We start from the raw sequence: 15,064 nt of genomic DNA, 5'->3' as shown, positions 1-15,064 counted from the left end.
AGTCTTTTCCCTGCCATATAGCATGGCATCTCGCAGGTGATCAAAAGTTTTTGGCAGTGCGCTGAGAAGAATTATAGCCTTGTCTTCATCTTCAAGCTTCACATCTATATTCTCCAAATCGTCCACAGCCTTATTAAACTCATCCAGCTGTTCTGCAAGGCCTTTATCTTCATGAATCTTGAAAGAGTACAGCCTTTGCTTTATGAACAAACGGTTAGCCAGGGACTTTGTCATGTAAAGAGCCTCAAGCTTCTTCCAAACCCCAGCAGCTGTCGTCTCCTTGGACACTTCTCTCAACACATTATCGGTCAAGCACAAGATGATCACACTATGAGCCTTTTCATTGAGCTCTTCTTTCTTGGCCTGGAATTTCCCATCCGGATCAACCTCTTCCTTTTCCTTGGAGAGGTCAGTCTTGATCGCATCACCAAGACCTTGTTGCACCAGCAATGCGCGCATCTTAATGCGCCATAAACCGAAATCATTCTTGCCCGAGAATTTTTCGGTCTCAAACCTTGTAGCGGCCATTTCTTCAAGCACTTAATATGCGATGTAACACACAGCAGATATCTGCAGATGATGATCAATCTACCTCCTTCGCTTCCCCACAGACGGCGCCACTTGTTATGAAAACTCGAGGATTCGTCGATCAATACAATCGCGCATGAAACGAAAATGAACACAAGGTTTTACGTGGTTCGATCGTAAGATCTACATCCACGGCCAGAGGCAAAATGATTCACTAAGTATGGGATGAAAAATGGAATTTACAATCTCTCAAGAACTCACTCCAAGAACTTCAAAACCTCTAATCTAATTCTACAACCAAGAATTAATCAAGTGATGAATATGGAGAATCTTTTCTTGAGTGTTGAGGTAGCTAACTGAGCTCATTTGACGCAGCTCCTCACGATTTATATCACTCCCTTTCAGCTTCAACAGCTTCTGATCTTAGTTGACGAAGTTAGTTAAAAAACCGTTGTCAACAAACTAGCCGTTGCCTATGAATTGAGCTGCCGAATATTCTCGGCCCTTCGATCTCCTCCATCACATCCAACGGTCTGTGACGATTCTGAGATTAACACTAACATATTTCTCGTCCAAAAGGAGATTACTTGACTTGATGTCTCTGTGATAGATCGCTACAGAAGATGCAGAGTGTAAATAGGCCAATGCTTCTGCTATATCAGCTGCGATTTTCAAACGCATGTTCCATGGAAATGGAAATTCATTATTTGGATCATGTATGAGATCATAAAGGGTGCCATTTGGCATGAATTCATAAACAAGCACAGGAACTTCCGTTTCCAAGCAACAACCCAACAAACTGACCACATTCTTGTGATTGATTTGTGACAATATAACCACCTCATTTATGAACGGTTTCAATTGCTTTTCTTCAACCAACTTTGATTTTTTCACTGCCACAATTTTACCATCCGATAACATACCTTTATAGACAATACCCTGACCTCCATGTCCAAGGATTCGGTTTTCATTAAAGTGATCAGTAGCTATCTCCAACTCTTTTGCAGTGTAAAGTTTTGTTTTTCGAATTGTGCCTTCATTTTTTTGTTGTTGTTGTAAGAGAAGACCACCATTTCGTTTGAAAAATCTGTCCTTAATCACTTTTTCCCTTCTCTTTTTCAATGCTCTAATCAACCAAAAGGACATTAAGGCGAGTACAAGAAATCCTAATCCAGAGCCCATACCTGTATATGAAATTACTTGACTAAGAAACTGCAAACATGTGGAGTACTATATAATGATGCACTAGTCAACCACATTATGTTATATTTTCAGTTCTATTCAATATGTCTACTTTCTTGAGTGAAACGAGATTCTAGATAAAGTTATTGACCGGAGTAGAGTAAGGAGAAAAATGTAGTTAGTATATCAGTAAGGAGAGAGGAGAGGGAAGAGAGGAAGTTTATTCAAACATAGAAAGCGATCATTTTGATTGGAACAAACAAAAAAAGAAAAGTGAACATCTTATACAAAATATTTGTGGGAGGGGAGGATACAATGAAAACATTTTGTTACCTGCCAAGATTATGGTCTTGGTGTTGGATGGCGACACCTTAATACAAGGGGTGCCATCACCAACATATCCTTTGGGGCATGAGCAGTGATAAGATCCAACAACATTGATACAAATTGAATTTGAAACGCATGCATTAGTTGCACTATCAGCGCATTCATCAATATCTGTTCAATGCAATCGATTAGCAGTTGAAGCAAGTTTAAATCTATTTGAATATGATAGTATTACTCAATTTCAAATTATGATTTAAAGCATTAGATTGTTAGATAAAGAAAAGAATATATTTTTTTAAAAAGTAGTAACCTTTGCATCCTGGGCTAAGGTAAGGGTTGCCCTGGTATCCTTTGGAGCAGTTGCAGAGGTAGCCTCTAACAGTATCATCAAAATCAATGCAGACGGTGTTATTCTGACACACATAATCAGTCGGATTGAGTCGCGCGTCTTTGCAATATACGGCACCAATCCTCCAGTCCAGTGGAACTATCGTGGGTCGGTAATTGATGTGTGGATCATCAGATAGAATCTGTGTTGAGTTATTAAAAATGGGGTTTGTTGCTTCATAATAGTCATCCTTGGTTCCAAGGAAGGCGTAGCTGCAATAGAAATTGGTTCGCGGCCATCGGCCACTGAACTCGCTTAAATTGGCTTCCAGGTAGGAGGTGCCTGTAATGTAACCGAATAGTATTTGCTTCTTTTATCACTTATTATTATTATTATTATTACTATTATTATGTTGGAATATAAGAAATATGTGAATACCTCTGCCCTGCAACAGCCATTTCCAGGCCAATACTCAGCCCTCTTTGTCGGACAATATGCGTAATAATCATTAGCAATTTGGTTATCCTTGCAAACAGCTGCACATGTACTGCCAACACAAGTTCGATTGACATGTCGAGTCATACCCACCATTATATTAATATCATCGCACCCAATCACAGAGATCCAACTATCTTCCGACAACGTGAATTTTGTTTTTGACAAGTCAATCCTCAAGCTTTGCTCTTCCGTCTTAATAATGATTCTCTGCTGAGATTGTAGCAAGCATAACCAAGTGTTGGATAGTCCTGTGATAAATTTAAGCGGGTGATTTCTTTCTTTTGAATAGAGAGGTAAGCTTTGGGAGGGTTCGCGGAGGTATCGCAATCTACTTCAAAGGATGGCTCCAAAGAGCAATTCGGCCCTATTCCAAATGGAAATGGAATTGACAGTTTCCCACCCTGATCCTGGCACCCATTTCTTGCAATTGAACTGGGAAATGCAATAGCTGGAGATAGTGTTAGTGAAAGGTGTTTGCGAAAAAATAATAAAATAAAAGAAGAATAGTAGTACCAACTTTGGCAGCCTCCAAGAAGGTAAGGGTTGCTCTCGTAACCTTGGACGCAGCTACACCTGTATCCTCTACTGACGTTAGCAACATCAACACATAAACTCCTCTCATCTCGACATGCGTAACTAGTAGGATTTAGCTTTGCTTGGTTGCAGTTTTCAAGCCCGGCAATCCAGTCCAGCCGCACCACTGGTGGACTTGTTGCCGACGCCCAATTGTCATTCTGCAACGCGGTTGAGTTATGGAGGTAGAACAACGGATACGAAAATCCGGTTTGATAAAGGCGTAGCTGCATGGGAAAACCTTCCTACGTTGCACTTTCCTGCTCAAGTCTATTAGTTCTGCTCCCACTAAACCTGTCTCTGTAAGCCAACATTTTAAATTAAAACAAAATAAACTACAGTATATTATTTTTAGATAGATGAACTATGTGTTGCTTACACACGATTTTGAAGATGGGTAAACTTTAAGTTTAAAAACAACTTTTTTCTATTCGTTATCATTTGAAACTATTGCATAATAGTACTCCATCCGTTCCATAATAGTAGAATCATTTCATTTTCTGCACTCGTATTGGAAAAATAGTTAAAGTGGTAAAGCGATTAGCTTTAGTAATCGGTCTCTCATACAATTAACGTATAAAACTTGTGATTAATTTCATTGCTAAGAAAACTCTTTTAATTTTTATTTGCATCTCACCTCTCTTATTTTATTCTCTTTTGTCTCTATACTTTATTTTCTCTCTAGCTTAGACGAATCTCATTCATGACCACCGCTGACCAGTAACAATCAAGGGGATTTCAATTGTACCCCAAAAATTGCAAATATTCCCTCTATCCCACTCTAAATAGGGAAGTTCTTATTTGACACGATATTTTATGCAATATTTTTTTAAAAGTTAATTGGAGATAGAATAAGTAGAAATAGTAACTTAAAAGGAGATAGAATAAGTATTTCTATTAAAAGAATATGTTATTAGAGTAAAAAATGAAAGTGTATCGCTTGGAATAATACGTAGGGAGTAGTATGTTGAAATCCTATATGTTTGATCTTTGATGTTATAAATGCTCTAGCAGAAGAGGCTTTAATGCAGTTGTTTCTTGTTGTTTTACACTCTTCATTGTTACACTCTTTTGTAGCTCTCTTATGGCTATATTTATTTTGTTTAACTTTTAGTCTTTGTTGAAGATCATTAGATTTATTTAACTACTTGGGTTTTATTTTTTACATTCTTCCTTCTTACATAACGACTCAACTATAATAGAACAGAAGAAAATTTATTACAAATTGAGAATTACCTCCGACGATTTGGGCCTGGCAACAACCAGTACCGATGGAAGTAGGATCAAATGGGCAATACCCTGTTTGAGTGTTGATGTGTTCCTCACAAAAGGCAGAGCAACCGCCGTTGTTGTAAGTTCCGTTGGACTGCAGCACAGCGTCGTCGCAGCCAATGGCAGTGAGCCTGTTTGTGTACATGGACAGCGAACACAAAGTCCCTGTCAAGTTCACACTCATACTATCATTATATGAATCACCTTCAGACTCATAGCAAACCGAAACCAGGTTCGGATACTTGACCCGAATATACGTTTCGTTTATTTCAATCAATTGTTTATCAATGATTGAAAGGTACGCCTTCGGAGGCTCTGTGGCAGTGTTGCAGCTAATGGTAAAGGACGGGTCGAGCGAGCAATTCGACCCGACCCCATATGGATATGAAATGGCCAAATTCCCGCACATATTTGGGCATCCTGGTTTGGCAACTGGACCACCATATATTGCTGGTAAACGAAGCATGAAGATGAAATATAAGATTGTACAAATGTGTGGAAGGGGCATAGTAGCTATGTTTGATATTGATTGATCACTTGTAATTTTCTTGTAGATATATAGAGAAGTGGAATGTGGAAAGTAATTATGTGAGGCAGGTTTTATGTAGAAAATTAATGAAAAGGATTAAAGTTGTAATATTGCGAATTGAGTCTTTCTTTATATATAATGAGATAAGCCACCTCTGAACTTTGACTTTTATATGTTAATCTATTTTGTCATTTGACTTAACGATTTTCACTTTGACAAGAAAGTTTATATATATTTCGGGACTTTAGTTTCTCACAATTTATTCGATTTCAATATTTTTATATAGGGTAGTAATAAAGAACTTAATTAATTGTCACCTTTTAATTCAGAAATGTATAGGGTAGTAATAAAGAACTTAATTAATTGAAAAACTCTAAAAATAAAGCGTTTATCTAGACAAAGCGAAATCCTAAATTTATGGAAAAATAAAACTTAAAGAATATAAGTAAAAGGAAATAGACAAAACGAAAACCCTAATTGGAAGTTATAAATACCCTCTCAATCGTTATCAAGGAACCTTTTGCTGCATTCTACAAATATTTGAGAGTTCCGTTTCATTGTTCATCATATTTTCCATCATACTTGGAGTTTGGGGCATAGATTCATGAGAAGATCCTGAGTACGAGATTCATCCATTGGGTTTTATCATTCAAGTTTTCATTTTTTTTCCTACAAACTACTACATCCGCCGCACTCAAGATGTCCATAGTCTTTTAAGTGGCACGAAGTTTTAGGAAAAATTATTTAGTGTAATATGGTAGAGAGAGGAAAGATAGTTGAGTGTTTTAATGAGCAGTGAGGAAAGATGAATTTGTTTCCAAATATTGAAAGTGAACATCTTAAGTAGGAAAAACTTAAAAGGAAATATGGATATTCGATTTTAAATAAAACTCCCTACGTCCAGCTCAAGATGTCCACCTTCTTTTTAAATTTGTCCCACTCAAGATGTCCACTTCCTATATCTGGAAATTAATTCATATCTCTTCTCTCCTCATTAAAATATTCAACCACCTTTTTTTCTCAACTTACTTTATCTAACAACTTCAGCTAAAATCCCGAGCCACTCAAGAATGTGGACATTTTGAGTGAGACAGAGGGAGTAATAGAAAATAGGTTGAAAAAAGTTAGTCTAACGTGTTTCCTAATTTTATACTCCCTCCGTTCCTTGTTAATAGAGGCATTTCTTTTCGGCACGGAGTTTAAGAATAGTGTGTTAAATGGATGGTGAAAAAAGTAAGAGAGAGTAAAGTAAGAGAGATGGAGAGAGAATAAAGTAAAAAGAAGAATTACTTTTTGCTAAAAATAGAAATGACTCAATTAACTTGGAACTTCCCAAAATAGAAAAATGACTCTATTAACATGGAACGGAGGGAGTATACTCCCTTCGTGCCATAAAAATAATGACACTTTTCTTTTTCGTTTGTCCCATAAAAATATCTCATTTCCATTTATTGAAAGTTCTTTCAAACTCATTACTCATATACATAAATTTATTTACAACTTATACCCTTGGGTGGTAAACTCATTATTTTTTGTTACTTCATAGCATTAAATTGACTAGTTTATTGTCAAGTTTAGTAACTTGAAGTCTATATTTGTGTTAATTGTGCATCAATTGGTTATATAATGAGTTTGTTGAGTAAATGTTGAAAATAGGTTAAAAATGGTGTTAAGCATGAAATGGAGTCGGACATTGATGCTCCGTCCCATTGGCCAGGAGATCAAGCCCGAGCGACCCGCTCCAGGAACGAGCCGAAACAGCCCCAATCCAGCGCAGCCCTAGTCCAAGGAGTTACAGTGGCCCTCTCGGTCTCACTTCCAGCGCTGAACGGCCCACTCCATAAAAGCGGAAATACGGTTTTAACCTTATTTTTAGGATTTCTTTTATCCCTAATCATGTTTGGAAACTTAGGGCACAAGATATATGATCTTTTGGGCAAATTCCCCACCATCATTCATTATTCTCACATCCCAAGAGAGAGAAAAACAACTTTGAGAGCAAGGATTCAAAATTGAATTTCCCTAATTTATTCAAACGTTTGAAAGCAAAGATTCCGATCAAGATTCCCCAACTTAAGGGTGTAGTTAATTTAGTTTTTATATGTTTCTTCCCTATTGTTATTTGACTTTTGTGATGAACATGTGTAGCTAAATCCTCGTAGAATTCTACGGGGGGAAGATACATTGATTTCTATGTTTAACTGATTTCCTGGAATATGCCTTGGCTCATGTAGCTATTCAATTTCTCTTGTGCTTATGCATTTATTTGACTGATCACCTTATGAATGCATGTGGATTTTACTACTATAATCGGAAGATGAGTAATTTGATTTGAAAGATGTGAAATTGACGTTTATGTCAATAAAATTGAGAGACTTGAGCCTTTGAATGAAGTAATGTATCTTGTAAGCTTTTAGGAGTTGTTAACTTAGTTCCAGTATGAGACTTCTAGGTTGCAATCTACGAATTGTATGCTTTGAGAGAATATATGATTTTAAATCCGTGATAGCATAATAATTCTTGAGACCCTTTGTTGGCATGTGAAAGTTGCTCCTCATAGTCGAAATTTTGTGCATATTTAAAAAGAAAAATTAACGCAGACTGATCAAGAGGGCATCGATCAATTGATCGAGCAGACACGTTTTTAACTGACATGCAATGACTCACAGAAGGATCAAACGACAGAACTCTAGCTGATCAAGGCGACTCCTAAAAATCTATCTACGTGTCGTTGGTCGCACAATTCTAGAACGAGGAACCTTCAAAGCCTTAACCCACAATACTATTAACTAGTAAAGGGAAGTAAGGGTCGAATCCCACAAAGATGAAGGTGTTTCAACATGTGTTGTGGACATTTTGGGATGGTTGCTGCCAGCCTGCCACACATATAGAGTGGGTTAAGTTTTTATCTTACTTGACTGAGCGACACGAAAAGAAATTTATCTAACTGATCAACTGGACTCGACAAAACCAGAAACTACACTACAATGCAGAAAAGGATTAGGACTTGAATCTACACTAACAGTTTGGAATTCGTGTAAAAACAATCATGTTGATACTTTCCCAAAACAGCTAAACAAAAGGTTAAAGCAAGGTGGGGACCAAATCCCTTAACTAACTATTTCTGTAAAGGCTGCCGAAAAGCAAAAGGTGGTGCAAAAAGCTGCAAATCTGGATCCTAACAATTAAGTACTTTATCTTCTTCATGTGATCTACGAGAAACATAACATATACAGAATTTGAGAAATGCGAAAATGCGAGCATACCTAGAAAGCAAGCATAAATGCGAAAATCAAACCATAACTCCTAGATCTAATCTACTTGACCAAGCGGATTTGAGAAATGAACAGTAATGTGCCATAATCATGCAAACTCGAAACAGAGGACTCCAGATCTACTTAATCTAACATGGATCTACCAAAACCAAATACAATCAAACTCAGATCTATGAAATAGAACGTAAACAATTTAGATCTCTACCTCCTAAAACTACCAAATGAGAAAAGCATCCAACGAAGAGTAACGAGCTCCATAAACGAGACCCTAACACGCACAAACGTAAGCATCCCAAAACTCATGAGTTCAAAACAACTTCCAACGAAATCCAAGACAAATTCCAGATTCTCAACAGCAAACCACAGAATTAATTACTAAGATATCCCAAATGTCAATAAGTGTTTCAAAGAAGAAAGTAAAACTAGGCAGATATTTAAGATTGTTTCTTCGCCCACGTAGGACGGTGGACACAGTAAAACGAACTAGAAACACCACCACCAACAGCCAGAGAACAACTCCCTTCTAAGTGTGCAAAGACTAAACTAAGGATATGGAGAGTAAATGTGAGTTCGGAGACTTGAGCTAAAAGAGAAGCGACCTCTTCTTCAATTTCCATCCCTTTATATAGGGAGTCTTGAGGCTCTAATCCCTAGGGAAATCCATCTTTGAAATGTCGGTTGTGCCCTTGCAAAAAGATCCTTAACATATGCTCTTTTGTCTCCTTTTCGCTCTTGCTGCTTCCTTCTTAATTCTCCTAGGTCAGTTTGACAGCATGTTATAATTCACTCCAATCCTCCTTGATCTTGCGTCTGCCTGGTGATTCCATATAATCTTCTGGACGTGGTAGATTTTCTACACACCTGACTCAAAATTACACATTAGTTTCCCGAAAACACAGAATTTTACCCCAAAACAAATGCATGAAATGAGCCTTATGAAGCGTACGGACGAGACTGTGTGATTCTTTTAATGGTGAATTCTTAGATCCAGAGGATTCGCTAGAGCACAGGGTCTAGGAGATCATGAACTTTCAGAATGCAGTCGTTGTCACAGCAACCCCCGCTTCAAAACCTCAACCCCTACACTATTGGCTAGTATAGGGAAGTCGGGATCGAATCCACGAGGATGGAAGGGTTAGAATGCATTGAGAGAACTTTTGGATGGTTCGGCTGCTGCCACGCAACATGAGGGTTGAGTTTTAACTACTAGGCCTGGGAAATTAAATCTTCTCTATTCTAACTACCAAATCTGGAGAATTGAAAGCACGTAAAATATAAATGCATGCATGATTCGAACCAAATTCAACTTGAGAATATTCACCAAACTTTCTAGGTCAAGCAAAAGAGTTTCCTAAAATAGCTAGACACAAAGCATGTAAAAGTAAACGACAAAACAGATTACCCTAACTGGCTACTGACAGAAGGCTGCAATTAACAAACTAAAGCAAACTTGACTATAACTAACTACCGATCGACTTAATCTTCTTCAGCAAGCGGACATGAAATGAACAAAACAGAACATAAAAAAAAGAGAGCATACTTCAAATCAAACAACGAACGCTAAGATTAAACTAAAAAACCATCAGATCTAATCTGTTGGACCAAGTAAATTAGCGATAACAGAGATTTCAATGCAGATCCAAACTCACGTACTCAGATGGTAAACAACGAAAGGAAATCTAAGCTAGAGTCTATCAGATTCATCACCAACTAAACCAGATCCACAACCTTCAACACCATTTCAACTCCAATTCAACCTCAATTCAATAGATCAACTCCGATCAACAATTCAATCGCGAAAAGCATCCAACTCAGTAAACAGAACAATAAGCATCAGATCCAAAACAAAACTGAAAATGAAACTAGATTAACCATAAACTGCAAATCAAGTCACAAAACAGTCGTTGAATTTCCGACAAGGAAATCGGCGAAAGAGAGTACGTGCGAAAAGTAACTTTGTTTCTTCGCTCCTTATCGGAGCGGTGTTACACCTTTCAAACTGAACAAAACACCCCATTATACTACCCCAGATCTCCCATGGAACCAAGTGCGTGAGCTAAGTGTGTGAATTCAGAGAGCGAGCCGGAATACCTAAGGAAATATTCTAACTAAGAGCCCTTTTCTTTTTGCGAGCTTCCTTGTATTTATAGGCGTGGCTCAAATCCCTAGGGCAACAAACTTCTTGATTTGACAATTGTGCCCTTGAGGATTTCGCTCTTTTTCTTCACTTTTTTTCTTCTATTTCATCTGCCCTGGTAATTGCTCTTCCTTCCTAGATCTGGCAGATTTTTCGCGCCCCTGGACTTATAAATGTGCGTTAGCACCGTAGAAAACACAGAATTTATATCTAAAATAGATGCATGAAACGAACCTTATCACCTTATCAGCATAATTTGGAGTTTGATTGAATATAAGATAATTGTTATAGACCCCGTAGGATTCTATTTCTCATATTCTTGGTTTTCATCGTTTATTTGCTTTTATTTGTTTCAAATTGTCTTGTTTGCTTTTGGTTATTTTAATTATTGTTTATGCTTTTACTTTTTGCAAAGTTAGAAATCCAAAACCCTTTTGATTTATCAAGTTAGTACATTGATACATATTATCTTTGTGGATACGATACTCTTGCTTGTTATTTGCTACAGTAACCCTGTACACTATTAAACACTAATAATAATGTGGTTCCATTATCTATTAACATTATTTTATCTATCTTTTTCATCATATCTCTTACTTTATCAATTATATATTACTTCTCGTGTCGTCCCAAATATCCTTATTTTTTAGACGAATGGAGTATTAGTTTTATAATAAAATGTGACTGAGAATGAGTTAGTGGAATGTGAGATCCGCTACCAAAAATAGTAAAAATGAAAGATAGACAAAACTTTGGAATGGACACAAAATGAAAATAATTATTAAAAATTTTTAGGAATAGAGGAAGTACCAAACTAAAAAAAGCTAATAGTAGAACATCTACCTTTAGACCGTGAAAATATATTTTTAGATAATAGTAATATTTAATGAATTTTCATAATTTGATTCGTATCTATCTAAAATAGCATTAGGTATATTAGTCAAAATATAAAATTTATTTATTTATAAACAAAAAAAAAACAAAAAAAATTATATTATTAGTGACATTGTGACAAAAAATTATGTTCATTTTTATTTTTACTACTACATCTGTTTCATAGAAATAGAAATTTTTTATATTTTATTTCGTTTCCTAAAAATAAAAACTCTTCATTTTAGAAAATAGTCCCCACAATCCACTAATACTAGTTTCACTATACTTTATTATCACCTGTCTTATTTTATTCATTTTTATTTTAAGATTTTTTACTTTACTAATTTTATATTAAAATTCATGTTATTTCTAAAGTCTTACTTTTATAAAACAGAGGTAGTATTAAAATATACTGATGTTTTCGACGACAAATAACATTGTTTTATGGTAATCATCATTCAATTTTGTTGACAATATATTATGGGTGTTGTAACTAGAAAAAAAAAAATTAATGATTGATGATATGACCATAATTTTTTAAAAGTCTCACTAAAAATTCTGTTATTTCCGATAATTAACCTGAAAAATAAATGTGTAAAAATGTATCACCTACTATGGCAGTAAATGCGCTGGTGGTGACGTGTTTAACGTAGTTAAAGCATATTCTATATGGAATCGCTTATGCTCAAAATTTAATCATTCAACATTCAACTACTGATCATTTCTAATCACTTTGACTTTTTTTTCTTCAACTTTTTCATTTAGGTTTCGTAAATTTTGCGCTTTGGCTAAAGTCATACACTCCTTGCATTACACAAAGATAAGCTCAATTTCTTTTTTCATTCACTCTATAAAAATTGTTTATCCGTCCTCAATAAATAAGTTTAATTATCTTTTTCTTTTATTTTACTACTATTATCTCCGCCCACGATAAGAGTCACATTTTACCATTTCGGTCCGTCTCACAATAAGAGTCTCATTCACTTTTCTCATAAATAGTAAATATACCCCACATTCTACCAACCAATTCCGCTCACATTTCATTATAAAACTAGTACTCCATTCGTCCCACTTTAAATAATAACTGAAGCAGAAAATCAAATCAGCCGATACTGAAAATAATTATTATCGGCATAATTTTCACATGCATGAGTGTTATTTGAGGGCATTGCCTAAACATAGCACATATTTTGTCAAAAAATATTTAGGATGTTGCAAGTACACAATAATACTCCATAATCAATACTACAACTACAATATTTTAGTAACTTTTAAAAATCTTATAAGCGGTCATGTTTTTTATTTGGCGGGGAGAGAGCGGTGTTTTTGAATAATAGAATTTCGTTGATATAGTAAATTGCAGTTTTCATTGGTCTGATTGGGATTTTATAATGGCTCTTTATTAGGTTGATCTGGATTGGGTCAATTTGAGCATGAAGTCGGTGGATTAACAAATCCAAGTGTGTAATTTATAAAAACTATTTAAGGATTATTACATTGATTTGTCTAACTGATTAGGGGCAACCCACATCAATTTTACTATCAGCCATAGTTAATGTGAAGTTATTTTCACAAACACTTGTCAATATATTCGTTTGACGTTATAGTGTTGGTGGTGGCGTGTTCAATTTAACTAGAGGATGAATTTACATTGATTTGTCTAACTGACTAGGGGCATCCCACATAAGTTTTACTATTAGCCATAGTTAATGTGAAGTTACTTTCACAGACACTTGTCAATATATTCGTTTGACGTTATAGTATTGGTGGTGGTGTCTTAAATTTAACTAGAGGATGAATTTACATTGATTTGTCTAACTGACTAGTGGCACCCACATAAGTTTTACTATCAGCCATAGTTAACGTGAAGTTACTTTCACATACACTTGTCAATATATTCGTTTGACGTTATAGTGTTGGTGGTAGCGTGTTCAATTTAACTAGAGGATAAATTTACATTAATTTGTCCAACTGACTAGGGGCACCCCACATAAGTTTTACTATCAGCCATAATTAATGTGAAGTTAATTTCACAGACACTTGTCAATATATTCGTTTGACGTTAGAGTGTTGGTGGTGGCGTGTTCAATTTAACTAGAGGATAAATTGTGGGTGGTGGTGTATTCAATTTAACTAGAGGATGAATTTACATTGATTTGTCTAACTGACTAGGGGCACCCCACATAAGTTTTACTATCAGATATAGTTAATGTGAAGTTACTTTCACATACACTTGTCAATATATTCGTTTGATGTTATAGTGTTGGTGGTGGCGTGTTCAATTTAACTAGAGGATGAATTTACATTGATTTGTCTAACTGACTAGGGGCACCCCACATAAGTTTTACTATCAGCCATAGTTAATGTGAAGTTACTTTCACGGACACTTGTCAATATATTCGTTTGATGTTATAGTGTTGGTGGTGGCGTATTCAATTTAACTAGAGGATGAATTTACATTGATTTGTCTCTAACTAACTAGGGGCACCCCACATAAGTTTTACTATCAGCTATAGTTAATGTGAAGTTACTTTCACAGACACTTGTCAATATATTCGTTTGACGTTATAGTGTTGGTGGTGGCGTGTTCAATTTAACTTGAGGATAAATTTACATTGATTTGTCTAACTGACTAGGGGCACCCCACATAAGTTTTACTATAAGCCATAGTTAATGTGAAGTTACTTTCACGGACACTTGTCAATATATTCGTTTGACGTTATAGTGGTGGTGGTGGTGGTGGCGTGTTCAATTTAACTAGAGGATGGATTTACATTGATTTGTCTAACTGACTAGGGGCACCCCACATAAGTTTTACTATCAGCCATAGTTAATGTGAAGCTACTTTCACAGACACTTGTCAATATATTCGTTTGACGTTATAGTGTGGGTGGTGGCGTGTTCAATTTAACTAGGGGATGAATTTACATTGATTTGACTAACTGACTAGGGGCACCTCACATAAGTTTTACTATCAGCCATAGTTAATGTGAAGTTACTTTTACATACACTTGTCAATATATTCGTTTGACGTTATTGTGTTGGTGGTGGCGTGTTCAATTTAACTAGAGGATGAATTGTACAAAATATACGCATATATTATTAAAAACGTTTTCAAAACAAGGAATAAAATAAAACAGACCAACTACGACAACCATCTACAAACTCTTCACAGCGAATGAAATAAACTAACAAAAAGATTTTCATACAACTTAAAACTATTGCAATTATCATCAAACAAATTGTTAAATTGGCGACTAAAAAAATCGTATACTAATTTTATATTTTAATAGATTTTGTACCTTCTATAAAAACCATGGAATTCTTATTTAACATAACTAACATAGTAGTATAAAAACCATGGAATTCTTATTTAACATAACTAACAGAGTAGTATAAACATTTCTGTTTAATTCAATTATTTTTATATTTTTGTAGTAGTTTAAATAAAAAGGCGGGATTCACCGATCATTCGTTTGCTAAACAAACAATGGAAATAATCGGTAACGAAAGATTATTGTGCAACTATGGTCGGTAATTCT

General features: G+C 35.6%; 2 protein-coding genes across 2 annotated transcripts; both read right to left on the bottom strand.

Moving 5' to 3' along the window:
* Positions 1-1,047: 1,047 nt before the first annotated feature.
* On the bottom strand, positions 1,048-2,956 carry LOC121810428 (putative wall-associated receptor kinase-like 11). The gene is made up of 4 exons (XM_042211197.1): positions 2,804-2,956; positions 2,348-2,567; positions 2,044-2,208; positions 1,048-1,712 (listed from the first exon to the last, which is right to left on the bottom strand). Exons 1-4 carry the CDS (start codon positions 2,954-2,956, stop codon positions 1,048-1,050), a joined length of 1,203 nt encoding a protein of 400 aa, XP_042067131.1.
* Positions 2,957-3,036: 80 nt separating this feature from the next.
* Positions 3,037-5,216, bottom strand: LOC121810427 (wall-associated receptor kinase-like 9). Its single transcript, XM_042211195.1, has 4 exons — positions 4,673-5,216; positions 3,678-3,736; positions 3,377-3,597; positions 3,037-3,295 (listed from the first exon to the last, which is right to left on the bottom strand). The coding sequence occupies exons 1-4, from the start codon at positions 5,214-5,216 to the stop codon at positions 3,037-3,039; spliced, it is 1,083 nt and encodes a 360-aa protein (XP_042067129.1).
* Between the last annotated feature and the right edge of the window lie 9,848 nt (positions 5,217-15,064).

Source organism: Salvia splendens, chromosome 7, assembly GCF_004379255.2.
Source record: "Salvia splendens isolate huo1 chromosome 7, SspV2, whole genome shotgun sequence".
Taxonomy (NCBI): Eukaryota; Viridiplantae; Streptophyta; class Magnoliopsida; order Lamiales; family Lamiaceae; genus Salvia; species Salvia splendens.
Note: the sequence above shows the minus strand (reverse complement) of the source record. Positions and strands in the feature narration are given on the sequence as shown.